The sequence below is a fragment of the Leguminivora glycinivorella genome, chromosome Z (genome assembly GCF_023078275.1).
Source record: "Leguminivora glycinivorella isolate SPB_JAAS2020 chromosome Z, LegGlyc_1.1, whole genome shotgun sequence".
NCBI lineage: Eukaryota > Metazoa > Arthropoda > Insecta > Lepidoptera > Tortricidae > Leguminivora > Leguminivora glycinivorella.
This window is the reverse complement of record NC_062998.1, coordinates 17,007,960-17,032,083: the sequence shown is the minus strand read 5'-3', so window position 1 is coordinate 17,032,083 and position 24,124 is coordinate 17,007,960. Positions and strand designations below refer to the sequence as shown.

The 24,124-nt window shown below is 35.6% G+C and overlaps 5 protein-coding genes across 5 annotated transcripts; 3 read left to right on the top strand and 2 right to left on the bottom strand.

Moving 5' to 3' along the window:
• The first annotated feature begins 253 nt into the window (after positions 1-253).
• On the top strand, positions 254-5,026 carry LOC125241024 (glycerophosphodiester phosphodiesterase GDPD6-like). The gene is made up of 2 exons (XM_048149298.1): positions 254-298; positions 2,886-5,026. Exon 2 carries the CDS (start codon positions 2,896-2,898, stop codon positions 4,021-4,023), a length of 1,128 nt encoding a protein of 375 aa, XP_048005255.1. The 5' UTR covers positions 254-298; positions 2,886-2,895; the 3' UTR covers positions 4,024-5,026.
• A 2,857-nt stretch (positions 5,027-7,883) lies between these two features.
• On the top strand, positions 7,884-12,562 carry LOC125241034 (UDP-glucuronic acid decarboxylase 1). The gene is made up of 9 exons (XM_048149311.1): positions 7,884-8,612; positions 8,772-9,091; positions 9,456-9,635; positions 9,736-9,841; positions 9,923-10,036; positions 10,119-10,306; positions 11,470-11,602; positions 11,791-11,927; positions 12,304-12,562. Exons 1-9 carry the CDS (start codon positions 8,552-8,554, stop codon positions 12,418-12,420), a joined length of 1,356 nt encoding a protein of 451 aa, XP_048005268.1. The 5' UTR covers positions 7,884-8,551; the 3' UTR covers positions 12,421-12,562.
• A 742-nt stretch (positions 12,563-13,304) lies between these two features.
• LOC125241036 (trafficking protein particle complex subunit 2-like) lies at positions 13,305-14,567 on the top strand. The gene is made up of 3 exons (XM_048149313.1): positions 13,305-13,504; positions 13,642-13,791; positions 13,994-14,567. The coding sequence occupies exons 1-3, from the start codon at positions 13,415-13,417 to the stop codon at positions 14,171-14,173; spliced, it is 420 nt and encodes a 139-aa protein (XP_048005270.1). The 5' UTR covers positions 13,305-13,414; the 3' UTR covers positions 14,174-14,567.
• Positions 14,350-16,932, bottom strand: LOC125241035. Its single transcript, XM_048149312.1, has 4 exons — positions 16,751-16,932; positions 16,414-16,659; positions 16,031-16,180; positions 14,350-15,379 (listed from the first exon to the last, which is right to left on the bottom strand). The coding sequence occupies exons 1-4, from the start codon at positions 16,833-16,835 to the stop codon at positions 15,312-15,314; spliced, it is 549 nt and encodes a 182-aa protein (XP_048005269.1). The 5' UTR covers positions 16,836-16,932; the 3' UTR covers positions 14,350-15,311.
• Positions 16,933-19,944: 3,012 nt separating this feature from the next.
• On the bottom strand, positions 19,945-21,916 carry LOC125241742. The gene is made up of 2 exons (XM_048150356.1): positions 21,047-21,916; positions 19,945-19,962 (listed from the first exon to the last, which is right to left on the bottom strand). The coding sequence occupies exons 1-2, from the start codon at positions 21,914-21,916 to the stop codon at positions 19,945-19,947; spliced, it is 888 nt and encodes a 295-aa protein (XP_048006313.1).
• Positions 21,917-24,124: the final 2,208 nt, after the last annotated feature.

Sequence of the window (24,124 nt, the reverse complement as noted above, 5' to 3'; positions counted from 1 at the left end):
GTAATAACTAGTGCCTACGCCAAACCTTGGGATTTGTCAAAGCGGACCCCAGGCTCCCATGAGCCGTGATAAATGCCTAGATAACGCAAGGAGGATGATTAGCTATGTATTATGCAGACAAAAATTAATTCATGATAATATGTTTAAATGGAAACATAATAAAACCTCATTTCCTATAACAATTGTGACATTGAATGTACGCTTCATATAGCCGCTCAGCCAAGCACAAAGTGACAATCGCTATCTGCTCGCGCCCGAAACAGTCCGGCTGGCGAGACACTTCCACAACATACGTACAGTAAGTTATTACGCTAATGCTGTCATGTTCCATCAATTCCGAATCCAGTTTGCCATATCAGTGTTATACTCTTCAGCATACTTATTAATAATTAACACAGTACTTGTCAGTAATGGATAATAAATATTCAAGTAACAATACTTTTCTGTCGATGGTAAATATTGTGTGTAGTAAGTTAGTTACAGGTAGTAACTGTAAAATTATTTTGCCCTTGCCATTTACCTTGATTAAGGCACAAAAGGAAAAATATGTCTCATTATTTTGTTCGCTATGCTCATCATTTGAAAATACACCTATTAATACATATACAGACAAGTATGCCCTGCTATATGAATTATATGATATACGTAGGCACTTTTAAGCATTGCCAATCCAAAATACATACTGTTCTACTTCATGAATAATATAGCTAAAGTCATTAGATTCGCTATTAAATTTACAGTGTGCGTAGCCGAATGTACAAACGCTCACGAAACGCTCACGATAATATCTCTTTCGTAGATATCTATCTCTATCGCTCTTGCGTATTGGCGCGACTGAGGCAGACTACATTTCTGCGGCGTTTCGGTGGCGTTTCGCGTCGCAGAAATGCCATTCGGCTACAGGGCCTGATAGGGATCTCATCCATAATTAGACAACTACCCAGTAAATAAGTACTTTCCTTCTAATTAAAATTTGCGGATTATTAAAAACAGTAAAAGGGTTTTATTTTACTAGTATTTATGCGTGATAAAATTTTAGACAGTCGTAGCTACTCGTACTTATTTGATTTTATAGTTTTAGATAAATTAAGTAGACTAAGTACATTGAAATAAAACTTACAGTTTTAAAAGTGCATTTAATTACTAAAATAGACTTGAAATTTTTCTAGTTTGGTTTCCTATAATCTATCTACGACATAAGTACCTACCTACTTATATCAGACTGTCGAACTGTGGTGACTAGTATAGTAACAAGATCTTTATTACATTGAAATAAGGCTGACTAAATTGTCACCGACAAATGTAAATCTATTAAAAAATACAGATGTAACGACGAGTGTTATTGTTCATACGTAAGTAGTATGTAAAGAAGGTAAATAATATAACAACAGAATAATAAAATATGAAACAAAGGCGCTACAGCTACAGGCGAAGTCTTAACATATTCTGTTACATGAAATGAATACTTTTTATCTTATCTATCTTTATCTTAAAGAATACAATTAAGTTTGTACTTACGCCATCTGCACATAGTACCTAGATCATTTATAAACACTACCCAAACTCTAAAAAGTGAATATGAAGATTTGCAATGAATGAAGGTACTAACTAACTGATTTGACTAAAGTATGACGAAGAAGTATAGTGACTGTAAAATTGCATAAGGTTACAGTATGTTAGTTAACCCTGCTCAAGAAAATAAACATGAACTTATTGAGCATGTTTCACGGTTCCGTGATAAGTGCGTTTTCACATTATCCGATCCAATATCGGATGTAGGAAGGATTTCAAAGGCAAAAATCAAAGATGAGGCCTTGAATGTATGGGATATCGAGTGTAGGAAGGATTTCAAAGGAAAAAATGAAAGATGACGTCTTGAATGTAAGGGATATCGGTCCTACATCCGATATCGGATAGGATAATGTGAAAACACACTACTACTACTCATAGCTACACGGGTAGTAGATAAATACATACTTTATACATATACTTATAGGTACTCGTATTCAGGTTTCAAAGTATTTTTCACCACACCAACTGGTAAAGGCTTTCTTTGCTATTCGAAAAAAGATAGCAAAATTGCATTTTATCTACAAGGGGGCAAAGTAATTTCATACAAATTTTAACTCGATGTCTTAATCTGGCTGCTAGATTTTACCTATAAATGATGATTTTGAATCATAAATATTGAATAAATTGATAGATTTCATTTATTTTGATGTTTTATAGTCAGTATTTTGTTCGTGTTGGTGTGGTGAAAAGTTTTGTGTTTCACTCGGCGGCAAAGTTTGTTTAACCTTCGTGCCTTGAAACCCTCGCAACGCTCAAGATTCCACTTTTTGATCCACTCGCTACGCTCGCGGTTCAATATTGGAATCTTTCGCTTGCTCGGATATCAATATTGGCACGTGCGGTTAAACAACTACTTTGCCCCCTTGTAAAACAAATAACTATTAATTGTATCTTAGATAAGATGTAGGTACTCGCGGCAAAATAATATAATATTATATATCGCGCGGTCAAGGGGTTTGTGAAGAAAATCTTTATATTTTTATTTAGATACCAATTAGGTATGTCCTGTATTATTTCTGAATTACATACTCCATGCACTTGGCAACATCATAATATTCATAATCACAAACTGTTTGCGCTTGTTATACGAGTATAATATTTACACATTTGTATTCAGGTTTAGGACATCACACTGAGCATCCATTGATTTGATACCGTATTTACCTAATTACCTACATGAACGGAAAGTAGGTGGTAAACCTAAAACCTGTTTTTACACTCCTTTGTCTCATACGAGTATCTGGTCAATTATAACTTAAAACAAGCAATAATTTATATCTACCAACTAATTATTACAATTTTTTTTCTAACAGTTCGGCCAAGATGAAAGCAAATGGCGGCAGGATACTGGTTGTGATAACCATCCTCCTCATCGCCACGCTCTGCGTCACGGCTGCAGGATTAATGAAATCAGTCACGAACACGAAGCGTAGCCCAGACTTATGCCATCCTCTGGTGATCGCCCACCGAGGAGCCAGCGGATACGTGCCCGAACACACACTCGGTGCCTACAGCCTGGCCATCACGATGGGTGCTGACTACGTGGAACCCGACGTCGTCATTACCAAAGACGGCCACTTAGTGGCTAGGCATGACAATGAACTGGGTCTCACTACAGATGTCAGTCAACGCTCTGAATTTGCTGATCGTCGTCGAACCCAAAATATAGATGGCACTGAAATGACAGGCTGGTTTACCGAAGACTTTACTCTCGATGAACTTAAGACATTGCGAGCTATTGAGCGTATACCTCAGAACCGACCGGGTAATGCACGAATGGATGGTGCGTTTGACATTCCTACTATCCAAGAAATTATTGACTTAGTGAAAAGCTTGGAAATAAGTCAACGCCGAATCATTGGAATTTATCCTGAAATCAAGCATAGCACACACTTTCAGCGACTAGGACTACCAATCGAAGGGCCTCTCGTCACACTTCTGCATAACAACGGGTATGAAGGACGTGATGCTCCTATATATATTCAGTCTTTTGAAGTTAATAACTTGAAGGAACTCAAAAAAATCACTGATTTAAAGCTTCTTCAGCTTTACAGCAGTGACCAATCATCTCAGCCTTTTGATCAAGCTGTACAAGGCACCAATCTTACTTACGGCGCCATGGCTACATCGGAAGGGCTGCAAGATGTAGCGTCCTATGCATATGCAGTCGGTCCCGACAAAAGCTACGTTATTCCACGCGACGAAAATAACCATCTCGGTAACCCAACTATGTTTGTGGCTGACGCCCATGCGGCAGGTTTAAAGGTGCATCCTTACACGTTTCGTACTGAAAATACATTTCTACCAGCTGAGTTTAATAGCAGTCAAGAATCTGAAGCAGCAATTGGCAACCTTAAGGGAGAGATAAGCGTTTTTCTGGCTGCAGGTATAGACGGTCTTTTTGCTGACCACCCTGATATACCCGTACGTATGCGAGGACCATGTCTTTGAAATATATTTTTCGAAATAAAAGTATTAGGATCATAATAAATAAAAATATGCAATTATGCAAACTGAAGGATGACACGCTAGAAGCCTTACGGGCCTAGATGTTTTATAACACGAACCAACCCGGCATCTAGTGACACTTAATTGACACATCAGCCCGTTTCGTTCTGTTCTAGCAAGTCATGCTCAAGTTATACTTAAATTGCTATTTTATTTTACGTGCACAATATCTAGGGGACTGCACGGGAAGCATGGTCGCGCGATAGACGATAAAATATCAGACCGTCGCTATCGCACTATTAGTAAGTTCGATAGGGACGGCCAGATGTTTTATCATTAATCGCGCGACCATACTTGCCTGCCTGGACACCGGTCTCGCAGCTTATACCTACATATGATTGTGCCATCACATGAGTAGGCCTAGCACATGATTGTCGCGAGAGTATGTCGCCGTGAGATAGAAAGATGACATGTCATCTATCTCGCGCCGACATAGGTACTCTCGCGGCAATCATGTGCTAGGCCTACTGGTTGCGAGGGAATTGAAAATCGAAGCGAATGATGGAAAAAACCGACGCTGCAACGCAGCGACTTCACCGCCAGGCGCAAGCTTATTTTAGAGCGAGATTTGTCAAAAGAAGCGCCCTAAAACATATATTATGAGATGAGCAATATGAGGTACCTAATGTAAACGGTAGTTATACAAGAAATGCTGATATATACTTACTAAATTAAGTTTAATGTTAGTACCTAATCTAGAATAAGCTAAGCCAAAATGTATTTATTGTGAATGTACTACCAAATCTACCAATGTAGGTATTGTGTATTACCATATTTCTGTGTCCAATGATTATGGTTTCAGAAAAAACAGAGATTGTTAGTTAATATAGACGGTCAAGCAAATCTTGGCATTAAAAAAACCGGTCAAGTGCGAGTCGGACTCGCTCACCGAGGGTTCCGTACAAACTTTCAATAGTTGGATCATCAAAATGTTATTCATAGAATTTACAGATTTGACTAAATCTCTCAAGACTCAATTTCCCACATAACAAGTAATATTTTAATATTACAATTTTATTGTTAGACAACGTCCAAATAAAATCAAGACTATTCGACTTCAATAGTTTACGACTTACGACATGTCGCAAGGACGCTCCTGAACCGACCTCATTATATCAGGAAAAACGCGATATAGTAAATAAGCGTTCAACGTACAGCGACATCTATCGGCAAATTGAGTAAACTATTGCGCGCGAGCTAATATGGAAGATGATTTTTATGGGATAATTGTTTATTGCGTGAACCGAAATTAACCATTTTGCCTCTATTTGAAAGCAGGTAATTTCATTGTTATTTTGTTAAAAAATACAATTTTGTACAATATACTTGCGGGTGCAAGGGTGTTGAAATTTAAAATGTAAATATGAAAGGTTTTTTAAAAATTAAAAAAAAAGTTTTCACTGTTTTCAAAAAGTGTACGATTTTATGTTTCCTGTAATATTCATTATAATAGTCATGTTTGGTGAAAATTCATTTTAGCCATTTTCTGTAATGAATATTAATAAATTAAAAGAAAAATATTTTAAATTTGTAGAGGTTAACGATGTTCATAAGTATTCTAAATTTCAAAGCGATAGCATAAGTAATTCTCGAGATATTTAATAATGTGACAGACAGACAGACAGACAGACAGACAGACAGACAGACGGACAGAGCGGCGCCATAAGGGTTCCTTTTGTACCTTTTTGGTACGGAACCCTAAAAAGGCGAATTTGAAAAATGTAGGGATCACCGGCCAATTGTTTTTGTAAAACCAATGCCTTCCTAAACCTTATATAATGTTGGCGGAATCATCGACGGGCCGTAACAATAAAAAAAATTATTGAAAATGTAGGTGCGAAGGTTTAATTCCCATAAAATTGAATAAAACTGGAATTTCGCGCCATTTTTAGTGTCACAGTCTATACGTCTACAGCGCGTAAACGTATAATAAGGGCGATAAATGAAATCAGGCATATAATTCAATATTTTTATCATCAATTAAGAGGTGTTTTTGAGTTATTCTTAATTTTCAACCCATAATTAATTTTTGAAAAATTTCCCAGCAGCAATGTACTGTAAACGTGGTTGCGATGACAATCAATGACAACTGTCAACGAGCGTTTAACGCGAGTGTGTTTGCATTACGTTGCGGGCCAAATTAATTTGTATGGATAAATAAAATATTTCAATTTTAAGTAAAAGTTATCTAATTCCATTTTTTATGTCCTATACTCACCACCGTTAAGAGGTTCGCCCGTATTAGGTTTACACCCTGTATACCTATGGCGGAGAACGAGCAAAATGTGGTCTAAGACACGACAAAGGTTTTACGACATCGTACAACGGCTGGTATTAGATTCACTTTTATTTACCATAGATAACGCTGCTGTCAAAAAGAACAGTATCCGAAAACCTACACTACTATCTTCTACTATCTTCGCTTGTGTTTTAATTTATCACCACTCGTTTCGAATTTCCTCCGCACTTGTATCGTAATGTACTATCCATAATATACTAATATTATAAATGGGAAAGTGTGTGTGTGTCTGTTTGTTTGTCCGTCTTTCACGGCAAAACGGAGCGACGAATTGACGTGATTTTTTTAAGTGGAGATAGTTGAAGGGATGTAGAGTGACATAGGCTACTTTTTGTCTCTTTCTAACCCCCACTTTCTTAAATTGGGGGGAGGAAGTATATATGGAGCATTCCGCAATTTTCGAATTTAACGCGAGCGAAGCCGCGGGGAAAAGCTAGTAAGGTGCATTGGAGTAATTTCGAAAGTCGTCTAATTTTGAAAGTCACATAAAAATCACCATTATTTCCATGTGTTTCCATCTTATCAAGATTCCCCTTTCGAAATTACCCTAGCATTTTTGTGCTTCGTAGTTACCCCAATGCACCCTAGTTTATAAAACGTTTATGAATGAATAACGCCATCGTACCTAAGAGATGAATTTTTAATGTGCTAATATGGCACCGTTCTTCTGTCACAGTAACTGAGCATGACGCGCCAATTAAGATAAAAAAAAATCATTACACATATGGCCAACGGTTCCACCAACCCTTTGTGAAACCCCTTGGCCAAGATAAGAGCCGCTGTTTACACATTGGCGAACCAATCACTTGGCATTGGCTCTTCATGAAAGATGGACGTGGAATGGAAAAGTCTAGGAAATTCTAGGTCATAGACGTTGTCAGAAAAATTTGATTAAAAAAAATTAAACCCCGTAGTAAAATTAAATTATTTGAAAGTTTATCTATGCCAATAATAGTGTAGATTTTAGCAAATAAAATAACCTTGCAAATGTTTAATGTATTTCCTAAAAAAGATAAATGTTCGTATCAGAATATTAAAAAAATTGTTAATATTAATATTATTTTCGTAAATATTTCACTACGACAGCGACAACGTGTAAACGCAGTTGGCCATTGGCGCCAAGATCCTTTGATGTGTGGACAAAAAACCGACACCAATCGGTTGGCCGGCAAGCGCAAGCGCCAACTGCCAACTTACGGCCAAGTAGCCCTCTACACGCTTGGCCAAGGGGGTTGGTGGAACAGTTGGCCATATGTGTACAACGGCCATTAGGTTTTAGCTCTTGTGCAACACACATTGGGGGTGTTTACACCTGTTGACTTTTTTCTATTGAGCGAAATTTGTTGTGATCAAGGCCTATTAACTCTCTTCCTTGTATCCCCCACAGACGGGAGACAAAACTGTTTTGTCTCCGTCGCTCGGTCTATGGGCCAGTATGAAGGTGCGCACACGAGGCGACGCAACTTTTCATACAAATACGACGGAGACAAAACAGTTTTGTCTCCCGTCTGTGGGGGGGCTTATACGCATGTAGTAATCGGTCGTTCGGCCGTGTATACCAGGAATAAAAATATTTTTTATTTCTCTTAACTGTTACTTAAGTCCGGCCTCCCGGCTAATAACCTCCTTGTGCAACCTATTTCTAGCTTTCTGGCCACTGATATTTTGATTGATATTTGTGTCAATACTGTCAATGTCGATATATGAAAATTCATGCGAAAATTGGTTAAAAAAACCGTGTAAAAAGGGCTTATTCAAATTAGATGATATTCGATAACAATAACACTAGCGCCACCTTTCGAATAGTGTCTTCTTCAAATAGTGAAAGGTTTGCTTTTACTTTGTACAAAAGTTCCAGACATGAAATAAAGATGTCGCCGCTATAGCCAGTCGGATTTGGTAATGGCAACATTGAATGAACGAATAAAGAAAATCATTTCTTTGTTTCATTCAGTCATTCAGCTGATTCCGGTCAATCATCAGTCAGGCAGAATCAGACTCGGTCAACATCATTATTGTGATATTCGTGATATCATAATCGTATTGTAATTGTATGTATGACGTTTCTATTTCGGTCCGCTATTTGCTGATGGGATATTAGCATTCAGTTTTTGGTTTTTAACATTTTGCCGAAATGTGAGCAATAAGATCTATAGAATATTCCTTTCAGATATGTTAAGGCAATCTTTAAAATTTAGAAAGACAATAACCGTAATATGTATTTTGTCTTTACGTAAGTACACATGTTTTCGAATTGTTTCTATGATAAGGTGTTATGTTTTACTAGCTGTGATACTAGAAGATTAAATTCTACCGTTGTCAAACATTGGTTTTGTATTTTATAAATTATTATTTCTGTACATTATAAGTCATATAATTATCTCTTTTCTAGTGTTTTTACTATTTCTAATTCTTACGAAAGATAAATATGAAGAAGGGACTCATAAAGATAACCAAAGACTAATTGTCAATTCACCAGAAATAACCTATAATCAGATAAAAAAAATACCAGTTAGGTTTGAGAATACAAACATGGATAATCCTAAACCAATACAATCTAATGAGGCAGAAGATAGTACGAAGCGTCAACTACAGGAAGCACAGGCTAGAATAGAACAATTAGAGAAGAAAATTGCTATATTAGAGGGAAGGGTACCACAGAAATATCCTGAAGTGAAATACTTGGGTTACAAAGAAAGAAGGCGCATTTTGGTAAGTTAAACAGGTGGACAGCACTTAGACATACTCCTTGTAGACAACTTTAGGGAGCAAAATTCCTGTATCCGGTTGGTCCCATCAGGCAAATCATGTAACTACAGCAACAAAAATTTCTTCACTTTTTTACCAGGCTCCCATTTACATACAGATATTAATTTGAAAGGGCGAAACTTGCCACTTTTTACTTTCTACTCTTTTTTGCCAGGCTGTAATGGCTTGGTAGCTATGTAATAAATATTAAAAAATATATATATATATATATATATATATATATATATATATATATATATATATTTTAAATATGTTATGTGTTATTTAATATATTACTACTTGACAACTCAATCCATTTTCATTTCAGGTTACAGGTGGAGCTGGTTTTGTAGGCTCCCACCTAGTAGATGTCCTTATGATGCGAGGACATGAAGTAATAGTTGTTGACAATTTTTTCACTGGCCGCAAACGCAATGTTGAGCATTGGTTTGGCCATCGTAACTTTGAAATGATTCACCATGACATTATCAACCCATTATATGTTGAGGTAAGTATTCTTTCGAATAGTAGCCGTTTGCTTACTTTTGTAATTATTTTGTATTCCATCTATTATAACCATTCTTTTTAAAAGAATCATTTTGTTTCAGGCTGATGAAATATACCACTTAGCTAGTCCTGCGAGTCCACCTCACTATATGCAAAATCCTGTCAAGACAATTAAAACTAATACATTAGGGACTATTAATATGTTAGGTTAGTGTGTAGAAATTATTTATTTAAAGATTTTTTTATCTTCAGAGTGTATTGTAATATATTCTTAATTTGTATTTTCAGGGCTAGCACGCAGAGTAGGAGCAAAGATTTTAATAGCCAGTACTTCTGAAGTGTATGGTGACCCAATGGTTCATCCTCAACCAGAGTCATATTGGGGCCATGTCAATCCAATAGGTAAATTACAATGAATACCTAAAATGTATATTTTATTTAAAATAGAACAATGAGCCTTACACTATGATAATTTCTGTTTCAGGGCCAAGAGCGTGCTATGATGAAGGCAAAAGAGTTGCAGAAACATTAGCTTACTCATATGCAAAACAAGAAAATGTATCTGTCAGAGTTGCCAGAATATTTAATACCTATGGACCAAGAATGCACGTGTCGGATGGGCGCGTAGTGTCTAATTTTGTTATGCAAGCATTACAAAACTTAACCATCACAGTAAGTTTATCTTATCACATACGCACACATGTGTTAGCTAGTTTAGCTACACAATAATAGACTCGAGTGTTTTGAACAAATGAGGAAAATGCAGCCTATAGCCTAACCAAACATACACTGTTTGTGATGACGTCACTTTATATTTTGATTACTAAAATCAGTGGAAAAAAATATCAGTCCAGTCTAATAGTCTCAACAACTGGACTGGCGTAATAGTTAGTCACTGCCTGTGAAGACAATGGTCCCAGGGGCATGCCTATCCTGGCCGATGAAGTTGAGTGCAGATATTTGTCAATCATGAGTGTTTCTATGAATTTAACTGTATATTTTGTGTATTGTTAGATCAGCCATTCTCAAAGTGTGCTCCGCGGAGCCCTAGGGCTCCGCAAAACCTCTCTGGGGGCTCCGTGTGAATTTTGGTTGACTGATATGCGATTTCAACTCTCTTCCATACAACCAAAGATTCCCCAATTGTAAAAATAAAAACAGTTCCATGTAATACCTCACATTAGAATCTAATCTAGTGATTACATTTTACTATTATGATTAAGACTTATTAAAATAACCTAACCACAAAATTAAAATTTTGAAAAAAACCCTGACCGCGACAAACTCGACCGATTTTCATGAAACATGGCTAAGAACACTCCCGACTTACTCAGCTTTCAGACAAAAAAAACTAAATCCAAATCGGTTCATCGGTTCGGAAGCTACGATGCCGCAGACAGACAGACACACGTCAAACTTATAACACCCCGCCGTTTTTGCGTCGGGGGTTAATAAAGGTTGCTATAAACTATTTTTTTTATTTATTTAATTTAAGGGTTCCGTCAGACAATTTGCTTTCCAAAAGGGTTCCATGGGAAAATAAGTTTGAGAACCGCTGTGTTAGATATTTGAGTACGCACAACACAAACCTAAACCTTTTGAATGTCAAAAATGACGACAATAGGACATTACTAGTCATGCCCATTGCCCACTGCACCTAGGACATGTATAGGTATAAGGAAAGGTTTACATTAGCTTGTTTGCGCCACATAGCTTTGGTTGTTTTGGTGTTTATGACAACTCTTTAATTTGAATAGGACTGTGTAAATTTGTGTATGAAAGTCTTTTAATATTTATGTTAATTTGTATTTTCTGATTTACATTTTTTTTTTCAGGTATATGGTAATGGAAAGCAAACAAGATCATTCTGTTATGTCTCAGATCTTGTAAATGGTCTACTGTCACTAATGGCATCGAGTTATACTCTGCCTGTTAATATAGGAAATCCTGTGGAGCACACAATAGAAGGTAATTTAACATAAAGTGGTCCCAACTATGAAAGCTAAACAAAAAAATTACCAGGGAGTCTAGCCAAGATTAATAAATCGTTCTAATATCGAAATATTTGCATGAATTATCGTATCACTTAGCATCTGACTGGTGAGGTACCGATCAACGTATCGAGCCTCGGCAAATGATAATAATTTATGTTCTAGAATTCGCGATGATCATAAAGAACATAGTCCCCGGGTGCCGTAGCACGGTGGCGACGGGCGCGGCTGTGGAGGACGACCCGCAGCGGCGGCGACCTGACATCACCGTGGCTGAGATGCAGCTTAACTGGTCTCCTAAGGTTTGTTTTAATTGCGTTATTAGTATGCACATATACATAGAAAGTCTAAGGGGAGGGGTTGGGTTATAAAATATTATAAGTATTATTTGTCTTATGAAATGAAAAGCGTAGCGAGCGCGAAGTTTTTTCCATCTTTAAAAGCATTTATTTTCACTCTCAGATTGCAGGTTGTCCTTGCGTTAATGAGGTCAAAGTAATCAAAATTATTGGTTATAAGTTAGTGTTAATACTCGCTATGTTTAATGCTCAATTTCGGAACTTACGCTTCTTCCCTTCCGTTGTTTTTTGTCGTTTTCCTATTAAGTTACTTGAAGTATTGAGACGGGAACAGATTTTGGGTGACACGTTCGTAATAACATTGTTTTCAATTTTATAGGTTTCCTTGGAGGAAGGATTGCAGAGAACAATTGACTATTTTAGAGAAGAATTGTCGAGAACAACTTTTTATAACAATCAAACATATATGGACACTAAAATTAAAGGTTCTCATTAAGACATAAAGTAACATACGTTAAGTATGTATATGGAATGGATTTAGTTATGGATTTTTGTAAATGTGATATTTAAGTATTGACTGTACAATGTTTCACATGTTGTGTTTTTTATTATTCAATAAAATACAATATCATATGGTTCATGGTCGTTTTATTGTTTTCATTTATTCTTATAAGTAATAATTGTTAGTTTAATACTGACTAGAAGTTATGTTCCGTTTATAAGTTAAGTTTTGGGGGCATAGCACAATGGATATTCTCATGTTATTCTGTTCCAAAATTTCAATGAGATAATGCCAGAAAAAATCAGATAAAACGAACTGTAAGGATATTGCAAAAACGCAAATTAAGTAGATCTTAATTGGCAGTCCTTAGTAAAATATACAGCTTAGAAAATCATTATTGATGGAATCTTATCAGTAAAGAGCTATCTTTTCCAGACAACCTTTAAGAGTATTTCATATTACATATAATAATGTCAGTCCCATCCCGATTTTGGTCTCCATCTACATAATGGTGAGTGAAACGATCACAACAGTCTGGTCTGGTTTTAGAAAGGAACATCACCGAAATAATGTAGGTATATTACTGAATTTGTTTTGCGAACGATGGCATGTGTTGTGACTTGACAGTACTCTAGTGACAAGTCTGTTCTAATATTAAACTACATATTTGTTATATTTGAATATTTATCAAATGTTCATTGCATTAAAATGTTTTCTATAGCATGCGAAGTTTATTTCATAATTTAATTTTTCTTTTTTTTCTAGCGATAAGATGTATGTGCACTGCAAACGCATGTTATTTTTTGATTAAGGTTTATAGTTTTCAGGATAATGGTTACCGAACGTCATTGACACATTTTGACATCTGTCTTGTCAGTCAGGTCAGCCTCGATTTGTAATTTAATTTTGTAGGCGTAAATATTTATATTTCTTGTTCATTGATGCAAAAAACTCTAACAAACTTAATAAAACAAATCTTCCACCCAAAATGGCGGGGACGTATTATTTTGTAATTGTAGGTCATTCGGATAATCCTATTTTCGAGAAAGATTTTATCCCTGTTCCGAAGGAGGTTAAGGTATACACTTTTTAATTTTGCTGCTAACGAAACTGCTTTAAAGCTTTTTTCGTTTCTTCTTACTCTCAACTCAATGATTATTACATAATACCAATTTAGTTAAGTATTTTAATTTAAATATGTCAATTACTTCCCAGAAAGAGGACAACAGACACTTGAACCAGTTCATCGCTCACGCAGCGCTAGATCTCGTAGATGAGCACATGTGGAAGGTCACTAACACTTATCTGAAGTCGGTGGACAAATTCAACCAGTGGTTTGTGTCCGCTTTTGTCACTGCTAGTCAGGTAAGCCATTTATTTGTATATAATCATCTGATACACGAATAACGAATAACCCGCCTGGTGGGCACCCGTGAACATTGCTCATTTGCCAGTCATAAAAGCGGGCAGTTACAAATTACGACCGGTTTCTGATGTGCACAATTTTTAGTCTGGTAGTGTATGTGTTAATTTCAAATATAATACAAGAATGTGTTGTATTCCACAGATGCGCTTTATAATGGTCCATGACGCGAGAAATGAAGATGGTATCAAGAACTTCTTCACAGATGTGTATGAAGCATACATAAAGCTCATGCTGAACCCATTCTATAAAGAAGACACACCGATAACTCTCCCTGCTTTTGATAAGAAGGTGCAATTCTTAGGGAAGAAGTATTTAACATAGTCGTGTATAGATTACTAGTCAATTTATTGTTGAAAGGCTACTCTGAGGCAAATGCTAATGTATTGAGATTTTCAGTCTATGCCAGATTATTCTCAGGACTTGTTTTTATACAGTTTACCATCATTCCATGGCAAAATGCCAGCCTTCTAGGCCGTTGCAAGTATTGCAGCTGTGCAAGTGCAATTCAATAGAGAATATATATTCATAGAATAAATAGTTATGATTAAGCTTATCAATAAAATGGATTTTCAATATCATTTATCATAAAATGCTGATGAAATGTTTGTCTCTTAAAACAAGCAAAATATTGCCTAGCCTAGGATATAAGAATATTTATTACCTATAAATTTATACTATTGTTAAGGTTGTGTAAATAATAAATGTCTGATTAATAGAAATGTTTTTCAATCTCAAATCATTTTCATTCCTAAAAAGAATTAGTAATAAATATCACAAGTCATTATAAAACACTTAATTATACAATTATGTTAATCTAAGCTAAGCTAGAATTACTAATCTATATTCATTTCCTTATTCAATTTAAAAGCAGTAACATTGAGTGACATATTTGCTCAGGAGTACTAATAAAAACATTTAAACTTTAAAATTAAAAATGGGACTTAATATTTAAGTTTAAATGTTTAATAGTTTGTTTAAAAACATAATTTTAGGCAATTAAGAGCCCATTTTTAGTTTTAAGTATGTGTAAAAATCGTGGATATTTAAATCCATAATTACTGGTGATTTATCATTTCTATAAACCAACTACTTACAAGATTATGATTGTATTTAAAGAAAATAGGAACATGGAAAGTTAAGAATTTCATAATAATGATGTGACAATACAATAAGAATGATTTACAAGCGCACATTGAAAAACTATACTTGATGAAACTATGTAATGTTTTGGTTAAACATTTATATTGTGCATTTTGTGACATTATAAACCAACCTTGTTATATATGTATATATACAATTATTTAGACAGGCAAGATAATACCTAATTAAAACCTTGAAATTAATAAGTATAGAAAGTTCACAAGTTCTTATTTTGTTGTATGAATTTAATACTGTGTCAAAAATGTAAAAATCATTATTAAAATATACATTAATACTATAATTCAAATAATAAATCAACTTAATAAATGTCCGGCAAGCCCAGGTCACTGTCATTTGGATCTGGGATACTTTCATTTGAGAAATCATCTGTAACAAAAACAAGTTTCAAATAAGAGTTCGTAACATTTCCTAATGTGAAAATTCAATATGAAGAAACTATTATATTAGAAGTGACCAAATAAAATAAATGCTTGATAGTTGTTCATACACTCTAGACTCAAATTTGAATGTTAAGTGAAAAATATCTGACTTGGTGAGTCTCTCAAGCCTAAAATCGCCGTCAATAGAAATTGTCAACAATGTAAACAAACCATTCTATAAAATATCAATATTCTAGCACAATTTTATTATTTTAAAGGTGGAGGGTCATAATGTGATATGAATTGATTAAATAACACATGGATTTAGCCAGTATCTGATGGGTTAGAATGGAAATTAAAGACATTTTGACTACAAGGTTTGTTTACATTGTTCACAAATTCTATTGACGGCGACTTTAGTGCCATCAATTGCAGATGTTTATGCTTCTCAAAAACATGAATTTTGTATTTATTGATGGTAAAGGTGATGATGATGATAATAAATTTGCAGAGAGAAGTGTGGGAGTGCTGCCAGAACAGTAACCTGATGTTTCAACTCCAGAGAACTGGGCTGAATTGAATGTACATGACAAGTGATTGACAGCCCGCCTGCTTCTGGTCGGAAAGCCTACATCTACTTGATGATAATAAAAAGTACCTGTGAAGAATTCATCCTGGTAGGAGCAGTCAAAGTCCAGGGTGGGGCGGCGCGTGTTGGGCGGCGGCGTGCGCTGCGGAGACAGGGACAGCCGCTTCAGCTCCGGTTCTGGCAGGGGCAGGTAGTCAAGCCAGTCTTTAGTGTAATTGTCTGAAATATGATAAATACTCCTACATTTTTACTTCAACAAGAGGACAAGAATGTTAAGTCAAAAGAAGAAATGCAGCTTGATATTATAAAAATACTTTGAAACAAAAGTAATAATAAATGTGTATGACCATTATAGAATTTTATTGCCTCAGCCACCGTGGGTCTCAAGGCCTCATCTAAGCCCACTTTTAAGGCCTTTAAAGTTGTCAACAATAGAAAAGGAGCTTCCTTACCATATTTGTAAACAGGTCTAGTGAACTCCAACTCTTCAAAGTTTACAGCATCGTCAGACTTAGCGTCAGCGTCGTTGTAGATTAGGGCTCCGACGTAGACCGCGCGCGGCGTGAAAGCCTGTCGCATAGGCGTGCTTTGTAAGGCTTTCCCTTTGTTACAAAGGAAAGTTTTCTTCGGTTCGGCGCCCTTTTTCAATGGCTCGTTGGGTTTGATTGGGCCATTTGAGACAGTTTTGCCCATATTCTCTGTAGAAGCACATTAAATTCAAATTGTATTTAAACTTGAGATACATATATTTGTAAATGTGAAACATATAAATATCTGATAATAACATACCGATGTTGAATAACGGTTGGCGTGCCACATTTCTTGTTGGCTGGTGCGTCAGGCTGTCTCCAAAGATGTTGAATAACTCAGACATGGTGAATTGGGTCAAATTTAACTTTTGATAGAAATGGGACAGTAAAATTGTTGTGTAATTGCTTAAAATCTCACTGGTATGCTCGTGCCGTTACTCGATTCAATTTTTTATTTTTTTTATTTATTTCATGACCATGGATACCAGTCCTTCAGTCGCATTCTTAGAGTTAACAAACTTAACAATTACAAAACAAATATAACTATGACTATAAAATACATGAAAATTAAACAGTTTCTAAAGTATTTAAAATGAATTTGAACACAGGGTTAAAATAAACTGGATTAGATAATAAATCCTGAACGCGGCGGGGAACACTTAACGAATTTTCTTCGGCAATGTCACTAATCACACTGACAAGCAATAACCTCTGTAACGAAAACGACTCGCACTCAAAAATCACATGTTTTATATCTGCATTTTCTTTGTAACAATAAGTGCACTTATCATCAGTGATAATGTTCTTCCTCTTGAGATGCGCTGGGACCAAACAATGACCAAAACGTAGCCTATTTATGCAGGTTATGAACTTTCTGTTGCTGTATTTAAAACCATAGTACCACGGTCTTGTTGGTAAGTTTTTTTGTATTTCTGCATACCATCTACCTTTTTCTTGTACTTCGGTATTAAAGTGCCAATATTCCGTCCATAGTCTTTTGGAAATACATCTAAAGTAGTTATAATAGTCTGTAAAAGGCACTTCAAATGATTCTGTGAGGTCCAGGTCGTGGTCCTGACGAGTCGCCTGATCCACAACCTCGTTTCCAGTTATGCCACTGTGGGAGGGCACCCATACAAATTCTACATTTTTCTCTATTTTTCTTAACAAATCCTTAATGAGGTATATAATATAATTTTGCTTATAACCTAAGGAACTACTACATAAGGCAGTTAAAACACTCTGAGAATCACTTACAATAAGAATATTTACATTATTTACATTAGTATGTACATATGTTAAAGCTTCTAGTATTGCCCAAGCTTCAGCAGTGAAAATACTACAGTTACTGTTTAATCTAATGCACTTCGTTATTTTCATAAATGGGTCATAATATGCAGCTTTAACATTTTCTGTTTTCGAACCATCAGTATATATGGTATAGAAGTCGTGTTTTTCATTTAAAAATTCTAAGAAATCAAATTTGTTTTTTACAGAGTCTAAATGAGTCTTAATATTTAAATAAGTTAGCATAGTATTATATGGGTAGTGATAAATTGGCCACTGGCTATTGGTATACATATTTTTTGCCAAATTTTTTGTGTTCATCATTATTGTGCATATTTCAGGTAATGATCCTGTTATGAGAGTATTCGCCGAGATATTAGTTGGCTGAGCAAATTCTACTGGGTATAATATTTTATCCAAGACAACATGGTTCTCGCAAGACAACTCCTTCAGACAAAATCTCTCAGCCAGCTGTAATCGTCGCAAGGACAAGGGAGGTATACAATTTTCAATTTCCATTGAATTAATGGGAGTGGTGCGCATGGCTCCACTTATAACTCTTAAACCAATATTTTGTATTACATCCAATTTTCTTAATAATGTGCTACTTGCATTCATATATGCTAGGGAACTATAGTCAAAATGACTTCTGACTATGCTTTTGTACAACATGTTAAGCGTTTTAGGGTCAGAACCCCAGAATGTTCCAGCTAAACTTCTAATAACATTTATGCTTTTCATAGCATTTTGACTAATGTAATCTATGTTTATCAAATTTTAATTTATTATCTACAATTACACCCAAAAATTTGTGATGACCAGTAACAGGAATTGAATTATTGTTATAACTAATATTTACATTGGACTGTGCAAATGGGTCTCTACTAATTACTAATACTTTACTTTTTTCTGGACTAACTTCTAATTTCAAAATGTCACTATAATATCTTTGTAACTGAGTTAAAGCAGTGTTCATATTATCAACAGCCATGTTTAGATTTTGGTTTTCACTGTATAAAAGCAAATCATCAGCAAATTGCAATATTTTAACTTGAGATGTATTAACAAAATTAAGGATCTGAGATGTGTATAGGTTGTACAGTAACGGTGACAAGGTAGCACCTTGCATTGTTCCTTTGTTAGCCGTTCTGGGACCAGACAGTTTATTGTTGAATTTTACATATATAGTCCTATCATGTAAAAAACCATATATCCAATTTAAAATTTTAGCAGGTAGATCTAATTGATGTAGTACATAAATTAAACTTTCAATATTAACATTATCAAAGGCACCTTTTACATCCAGAAAAACACATATAACATTTGTGTGACTAAGTTTAGCTTTTTTAAGATCACTAATAAATGAAACAAAGCTTTCAGAGCAACTCTTGCCTTTTCGGAATCCAAACTGAACATCTGGTAGCTTTCCTTGGGTTTCTGCATAGTAATCTAAACGTAATTTTAGCATATTTTCAAAAAGTTTTCCTAAGCAAGATGACAATGAAATTGGTCTGTACGATGAAGGATTATCTACTGGTTTATTTGGCTTTAAGATGGGAATTACACATTGTGTTTTCCATGAATCTGGAATGACTAAACTATCCCATAATTTATTATAAATATGCAATAATATTTCTATAGCTTTAGGATGCAACTTTTTAACTAATATATATGGTATATTGTCCAAACCTGGTGATGTGTCTTTTCGACTCTTAAGTGATATAAACAACTCATTAAGTGTGAAAGGTCTGCATAGATAGGTGTTACTGGGAGTTTCATGAGACTGATTAATGATATTATGTATATGACTTTTGTTTAATGGAGATGAATCTGATAATTTATCTAAAAAACCTGGCACCCATTCATCATTTAAATATCTATTATGGGAAGAGCCAATTCTTTTAAACTTTTTCATGTATCCCCATATCCTAGAAACCGGTGTCATCCTATTAAAAGTACTGCAAAGTTCATGCCAAGATTTTACACGTTCCTCCTTTAATATTCTTTTTTTCTGTGCATCAACTTTTTTGTAATTTATAAAGTTAGTAATGCTAGGTGATGTTCTATACTGATTTAAGGCTTCTTTAGACTTATTAACAGCCTCTAGACATGTTTGGTTCCACCAGGGAACAGGTTTCCTCATGACTTTCATGGATTGTTTAGACTCTACTTTTGGAACTGTTTCTGAACGAATATCATACAGAATGTTTACAAAATTATTATACAAATTAAGAGGTTCTGTATTATCAATGTCTAAATGAGAAAAACATGTCTCTGATAAATTATAATATTTGGACCAGTCTGCTCTGTTATAAATATATTTTTCATTTACAGGTTGCGCTTCATATATGGCAGGCTTCACATTTATATCTACCAGAGTTGGATAGTGGTAACTGCCCATCGGGTCATCATGAACTCGCCATTCACAGAGTGGAGCTATGTTGGGACTGACAAGAGTTATATCAATTGCAGATGAATTCCTATTTGGATATTGCACTGTTGTTGGACTGCCATCGTTCAAAATACAAAAATCAAATTCATCTATTATTTTGTATAAACTATTGCCTCTACTGTTATTTGATTGACAGCCAAATAATATGTGATGAGCATTAAAGTCGCCCATAATGAGACATGGCTTTGGAGTTTCAAGTAATATCTTTTTCATCTTATTGACATCAAACCTACTACCATTTGGTGGACAATATATACAAAGAATGTAAAGCTTACCGATAGATGTTTCTATAGCTACACAGATGTTTTGAATGCATTCATAAAAAGTTGTGTTTATGATACTGTATTGTAAGTTTTGCTTAATAAGTATACCAACTCCATTCTTAGTATTTTTGGAATTTTTATGAACAAAGTTGTATGGAGCAAAGTTAGGAATTGTGGATGTATTTTTAAGCCATGTTTCGTTTAATAAACAAATATCAATCTGTTGTTCTGTAAGAAATGTATTTAATAGGGCTCTCTTATGTAATAAGCTTTGAATATTAAACTGTGCTAGATGTAAAAAGGTGTCCATGATTTAATGTAATAAGTTAGATTTTAACACTTCTCGTATTCTTTTATTATTAATTGGAGTATCAGATCCGTCATTTCCCAGCATGACCAAGGACTTAATAAAAGCATTCATGATAATGTCGTCATTCAGTATTTGTTCGTAATTTGGTGAAATTTGGCTTGCGCCTACTGTCTTATTGGGTTTGGTCATATTAGGAAATACTTTTGTATTATTTACTACTGGGGCTGATGGTGCGGTACTCACCACAGTGGCAAAACTCCGGTTGAGGTTTTCATATTTTGCTTTCTTTTCTTCCATTTTCTTTTGTTTAATCGGGCAATCTCTGGAGATCGCCAGGTGATTTCCTTTACAATTTATACACGTGATCTCATCGACTTCACATTCTTTATACGAGTGTTGGCCGGAACAAGATGAACACATTTGTTCCCCTCTGCAGACTCTTGCTGAATGGTTGAATTTCAGACATTTGTAACATTGCAGCAGCGGTGGTATATACATGGATATTGGGTATCTATACATCTGCATGTATGCGTACTGCGGTAAAGTTGTAGCAGCGAAAGTAACGGCAATCGTTCCCAGGGGTACTAATTTGCCGTCAACTTTTCTCATGAATCTCTTGACTGAGATGACCTCCGTGTCACAGGAGATGTTTTTGTAGATTTCCTCGTTGCTCATCTCTTTAGGTACATATCGGATCACGCCAATTGCCTCCGTGAGCATCGCCGGGACAAAAGCTTTTAATTTGTGCTTTCCTAAAAAACTGTCCATTTTCAGGAAGGTATTTGCTGGTGTGGGCTTTTTAAAAGTGATGCCCACTTTGTGGGCATTTACTCTGTGTACTCCAATTATGCCTTTTACATTGTCCGTAAACAATTTGGTTAGAGCAATGGGATTCCTATTGCCTATTTTGTCGTTGTCTTGTGATTCTACATACACAACACACTCGGTAGTTTGATTGTCCGGGAATTGACGCTTGTAATTTGGTTTCACATATAACTTATATTTCGTTTCAGGCGTAGTAGCCGTGGTATCCGCAAACTTTCTCTTTTTCTTCCGCTCCCTATCAGGTTTTTTCTCACCGGGGGCCTCGCCCCCGGAGCTCTCGTCACCCATTTTTATTTACACTATGCTATATGTAAAAAATTATCTATATTTACACCTAAACTAAACAAATATATACAGAGAAAATTAATTTTGAAAATTGGAGAAAATTAAATCACCCGCTCAATTCGACTTCCCGCCAAAAAGTCCACTCGATTCAAGTTCAACCAGTGTTGCCAGGGTATACATCAAAAACATGCAAATGCGTCTTTGCGAGGAGAAAAACATATGATAAATTTACTTTAACAACAAAAGTTTAGATCTAATAAGTCCTTTTAAAGCTGGAAGTGAATGCATAAATGGATCGATGTCATAGAAATACTCATTGTAAGTTTTAGATACACGTTTGAAAAAAGTATGCCTAGAATAATTAGTACGTGCGAAACTCACATAAAACAAATTTCGAGGACGTAAGGAACGATGCGGTACATTAAACATAATATTTTGTAGTAGATTTGGGCTATTAATTTCATTTTTTAAGATTTTAAATAAAAACATTGTGTCTATAAAAAGTCTTCTATTACAAAGAGAAATTATGTTGAAATGCTTAGCCGACCTGGCTGATGACTCAAAGTGCCGGTTCTGTAACAGAGTGCTCGTAAGAAAACATTTTGTATTCTTTCTAGGCGATTAATATGGATATGGTATTGAGGAGACCAGATCACAGACCCAAATTCCAGAATACTCCTAACATATGAATTAAATAGTATTTTAAGGGTGCAGGGGCGCCTGAAGGGTTTACTCATTCTAGTATCATACCTAAATTTTTGTAGGCTCGGTTACAAATGTTGTCAATATGAATATTAAAATTAAGCTGTGTATCCATAGTAATACCTAAATCTCTAATAGAACTACTTTTATCCGAAGTAGAAGATTTTATCCGAAGTCGGTCGCAAAAATCTCCGAAATGTCAACCAATTCTCCGCCAGACCTTTGCAATCCATATGTTCCGTAACGTATACAAGAACCAGTTTTTTTTCGGCAAGGGGGGGGGTCTGAAAAAAGCGCGTGCCTTTCGAAACCTTAACGTTGATGGAATCAACGACCCAGAATATAGGGGCATATTGAATTACGCGTCTTTTTTTGTACCAACATTTGGCTAACCGGCACGCGTTTTATTAAGACAATTGGCCGGTGAGCCCCTTTTTTAACATTTCAAATATTCCGCCAATTTTTAGTGCCAAATTTTGGTTCACCGACTACATTTTACACGCAAAAGCTTTGTACTCGCATTTTAATTTAATGGCTGCGCAGTTTGTAGCTGTCAGTGTCACCGACAGAGCTAAAAAAAATATTTTTTTTATTTATTTACAACATATTATCTATTCAGGGTGCGCGCCCACGGCCGACAAAGTTGCTCGGCGACCTACGTATTTGTATGAAAAGTTGCGTTGCTTCATGAGCGCACTTTCATACTAGCCCATGGTCGCGACAAAAAAGTCACTTCGAAAAGTCGCCCGTGAGCGCACCCTCCAAGCTTCTTTCTGCATTTCTTATGAAATAGCGTCCATCAGCGACGCGTCGAATCGCATTCGATTGTATGAGAACTCGATTCGACACAGTTCGATTCCGTCTTAAGCCTGGCATCCACTAAGGCCGGAAGCAGTCAGACAGTCTGAAAAAATCATAATCTGAAAAAAGATTTGTATGCTAACTGACACTGACAGATCTGTCAGTGTCCGTTTGAACTGACAGTTTGCATACAGTCTTCATTTCATAATCTTAAAAAATCAAAATATTATGAAATCAGATCGAGTGCATTGAAAATTAAGATTATTCGCAATTTGTCAGATCGATCAGAAAAAAAACATAATCTTAAAAACTAAGACGGACAGTTGTGAATTGTATGGAAATCCGTGCACTAGATCTGATTTCATAAAGCAGGCCACAGCACAGACAGTCTGAAAAATTCATAATCTGAATTTGGATTTGTATAAAACTTGTCAGTTCAAACTGACAAATCTGTCAAATTGAACTGACAGGTTGCATACAAATCCAAATTCAGATTATGAATTTTCAGACTGTCTGTGGCGTGCCTAAGACTGTCTGTTGCCGGCCTAAGGCGGAATCAAGCCGCATCACATCGAGTCCTCATACATTTTGAATGCGACTCGACGCGGCTGTTTCCGCCTCCGCTTTAATGGACGCGGTCTTATAAGAAATGCAGAAAACGAATTAACGAGGCTCGACTCGGCGAGCCTAGTGGACGCCAGCAGTTCC

Coding starts and splice junctions, on each gene's coding strand:
- LOC125241024 (XM_048149298.1), top strand. CDS start 2,896: ATGAAAGCAAATGGCGGCAGGATACTGGTTGTGATAACCATCCTCCTC.
- LOC125241034 (XM_048149311.1), top strand. CDS start 8,552: ATGTTAAGGCAATCTTTAAAATTTAGAAAGACAATAACCGTAATATGT. Junction 9,636..9,735: donor TCAACCCATTATATGTTGAG/GTAAGTATTCTT, acceptor ATTTTGTTTCAG/GCTGATGAAATATACCACTT. Junction 9,842..9,922: donor AGGGACTATTAATATGTTAG/GTTAGTGTGTAG, acceptor TTGTATTTTCAG/GGCTAGCACGCAGAGTAGGA.
- LOC125241036 (XM_048149313.1), top strand. CDS start 13,415: ATGGCGGGGACGTATTATTTTGTAATTGTAGGTCATTCGGATAATCCT. Junction 13,505..13,641: donor CTGTTCCGAAGGAGGTTAAG/GTATACACTTTT, acceptor ATTACTTCCCAG/AAAGAGGACAACAGACACTT. Junction 13,792..13,993: donor CTTTTGTCACTGCTAGTCAG/GTAAGCCATTTA, acceptor TGTATTCCACAG/ATGCGCTTTATAATGGTCCA.
- LOC125241035 (XM_048149312.1), bottom strand. CDS start 16,835: ATGTCTGAGTTATTCAACATCTTTGGAGACAGCCTGACGCACCAGCCA. Junction 16,660..16,750: donor CCAACCGTTATTCAACATCG/GTATGTTATTAT, acceptor GTGCTTCTACAG/AGAATATGGGCAAAACTGTC. Junction 16,181..16,413: donor TAGACCTGTTTACAAATATG/GTAAGGAAGCTC, acceptor ATCATATTTCAG/ACAATTACACTAAAGACTGG.
- LOC125241742 (XM_048150356.1), bottom strand. CDS start 21,916: ATGGGTGACGAGAGCTCCGGGGGCGAGGCCCCCGGTGAGAAAAAACCT.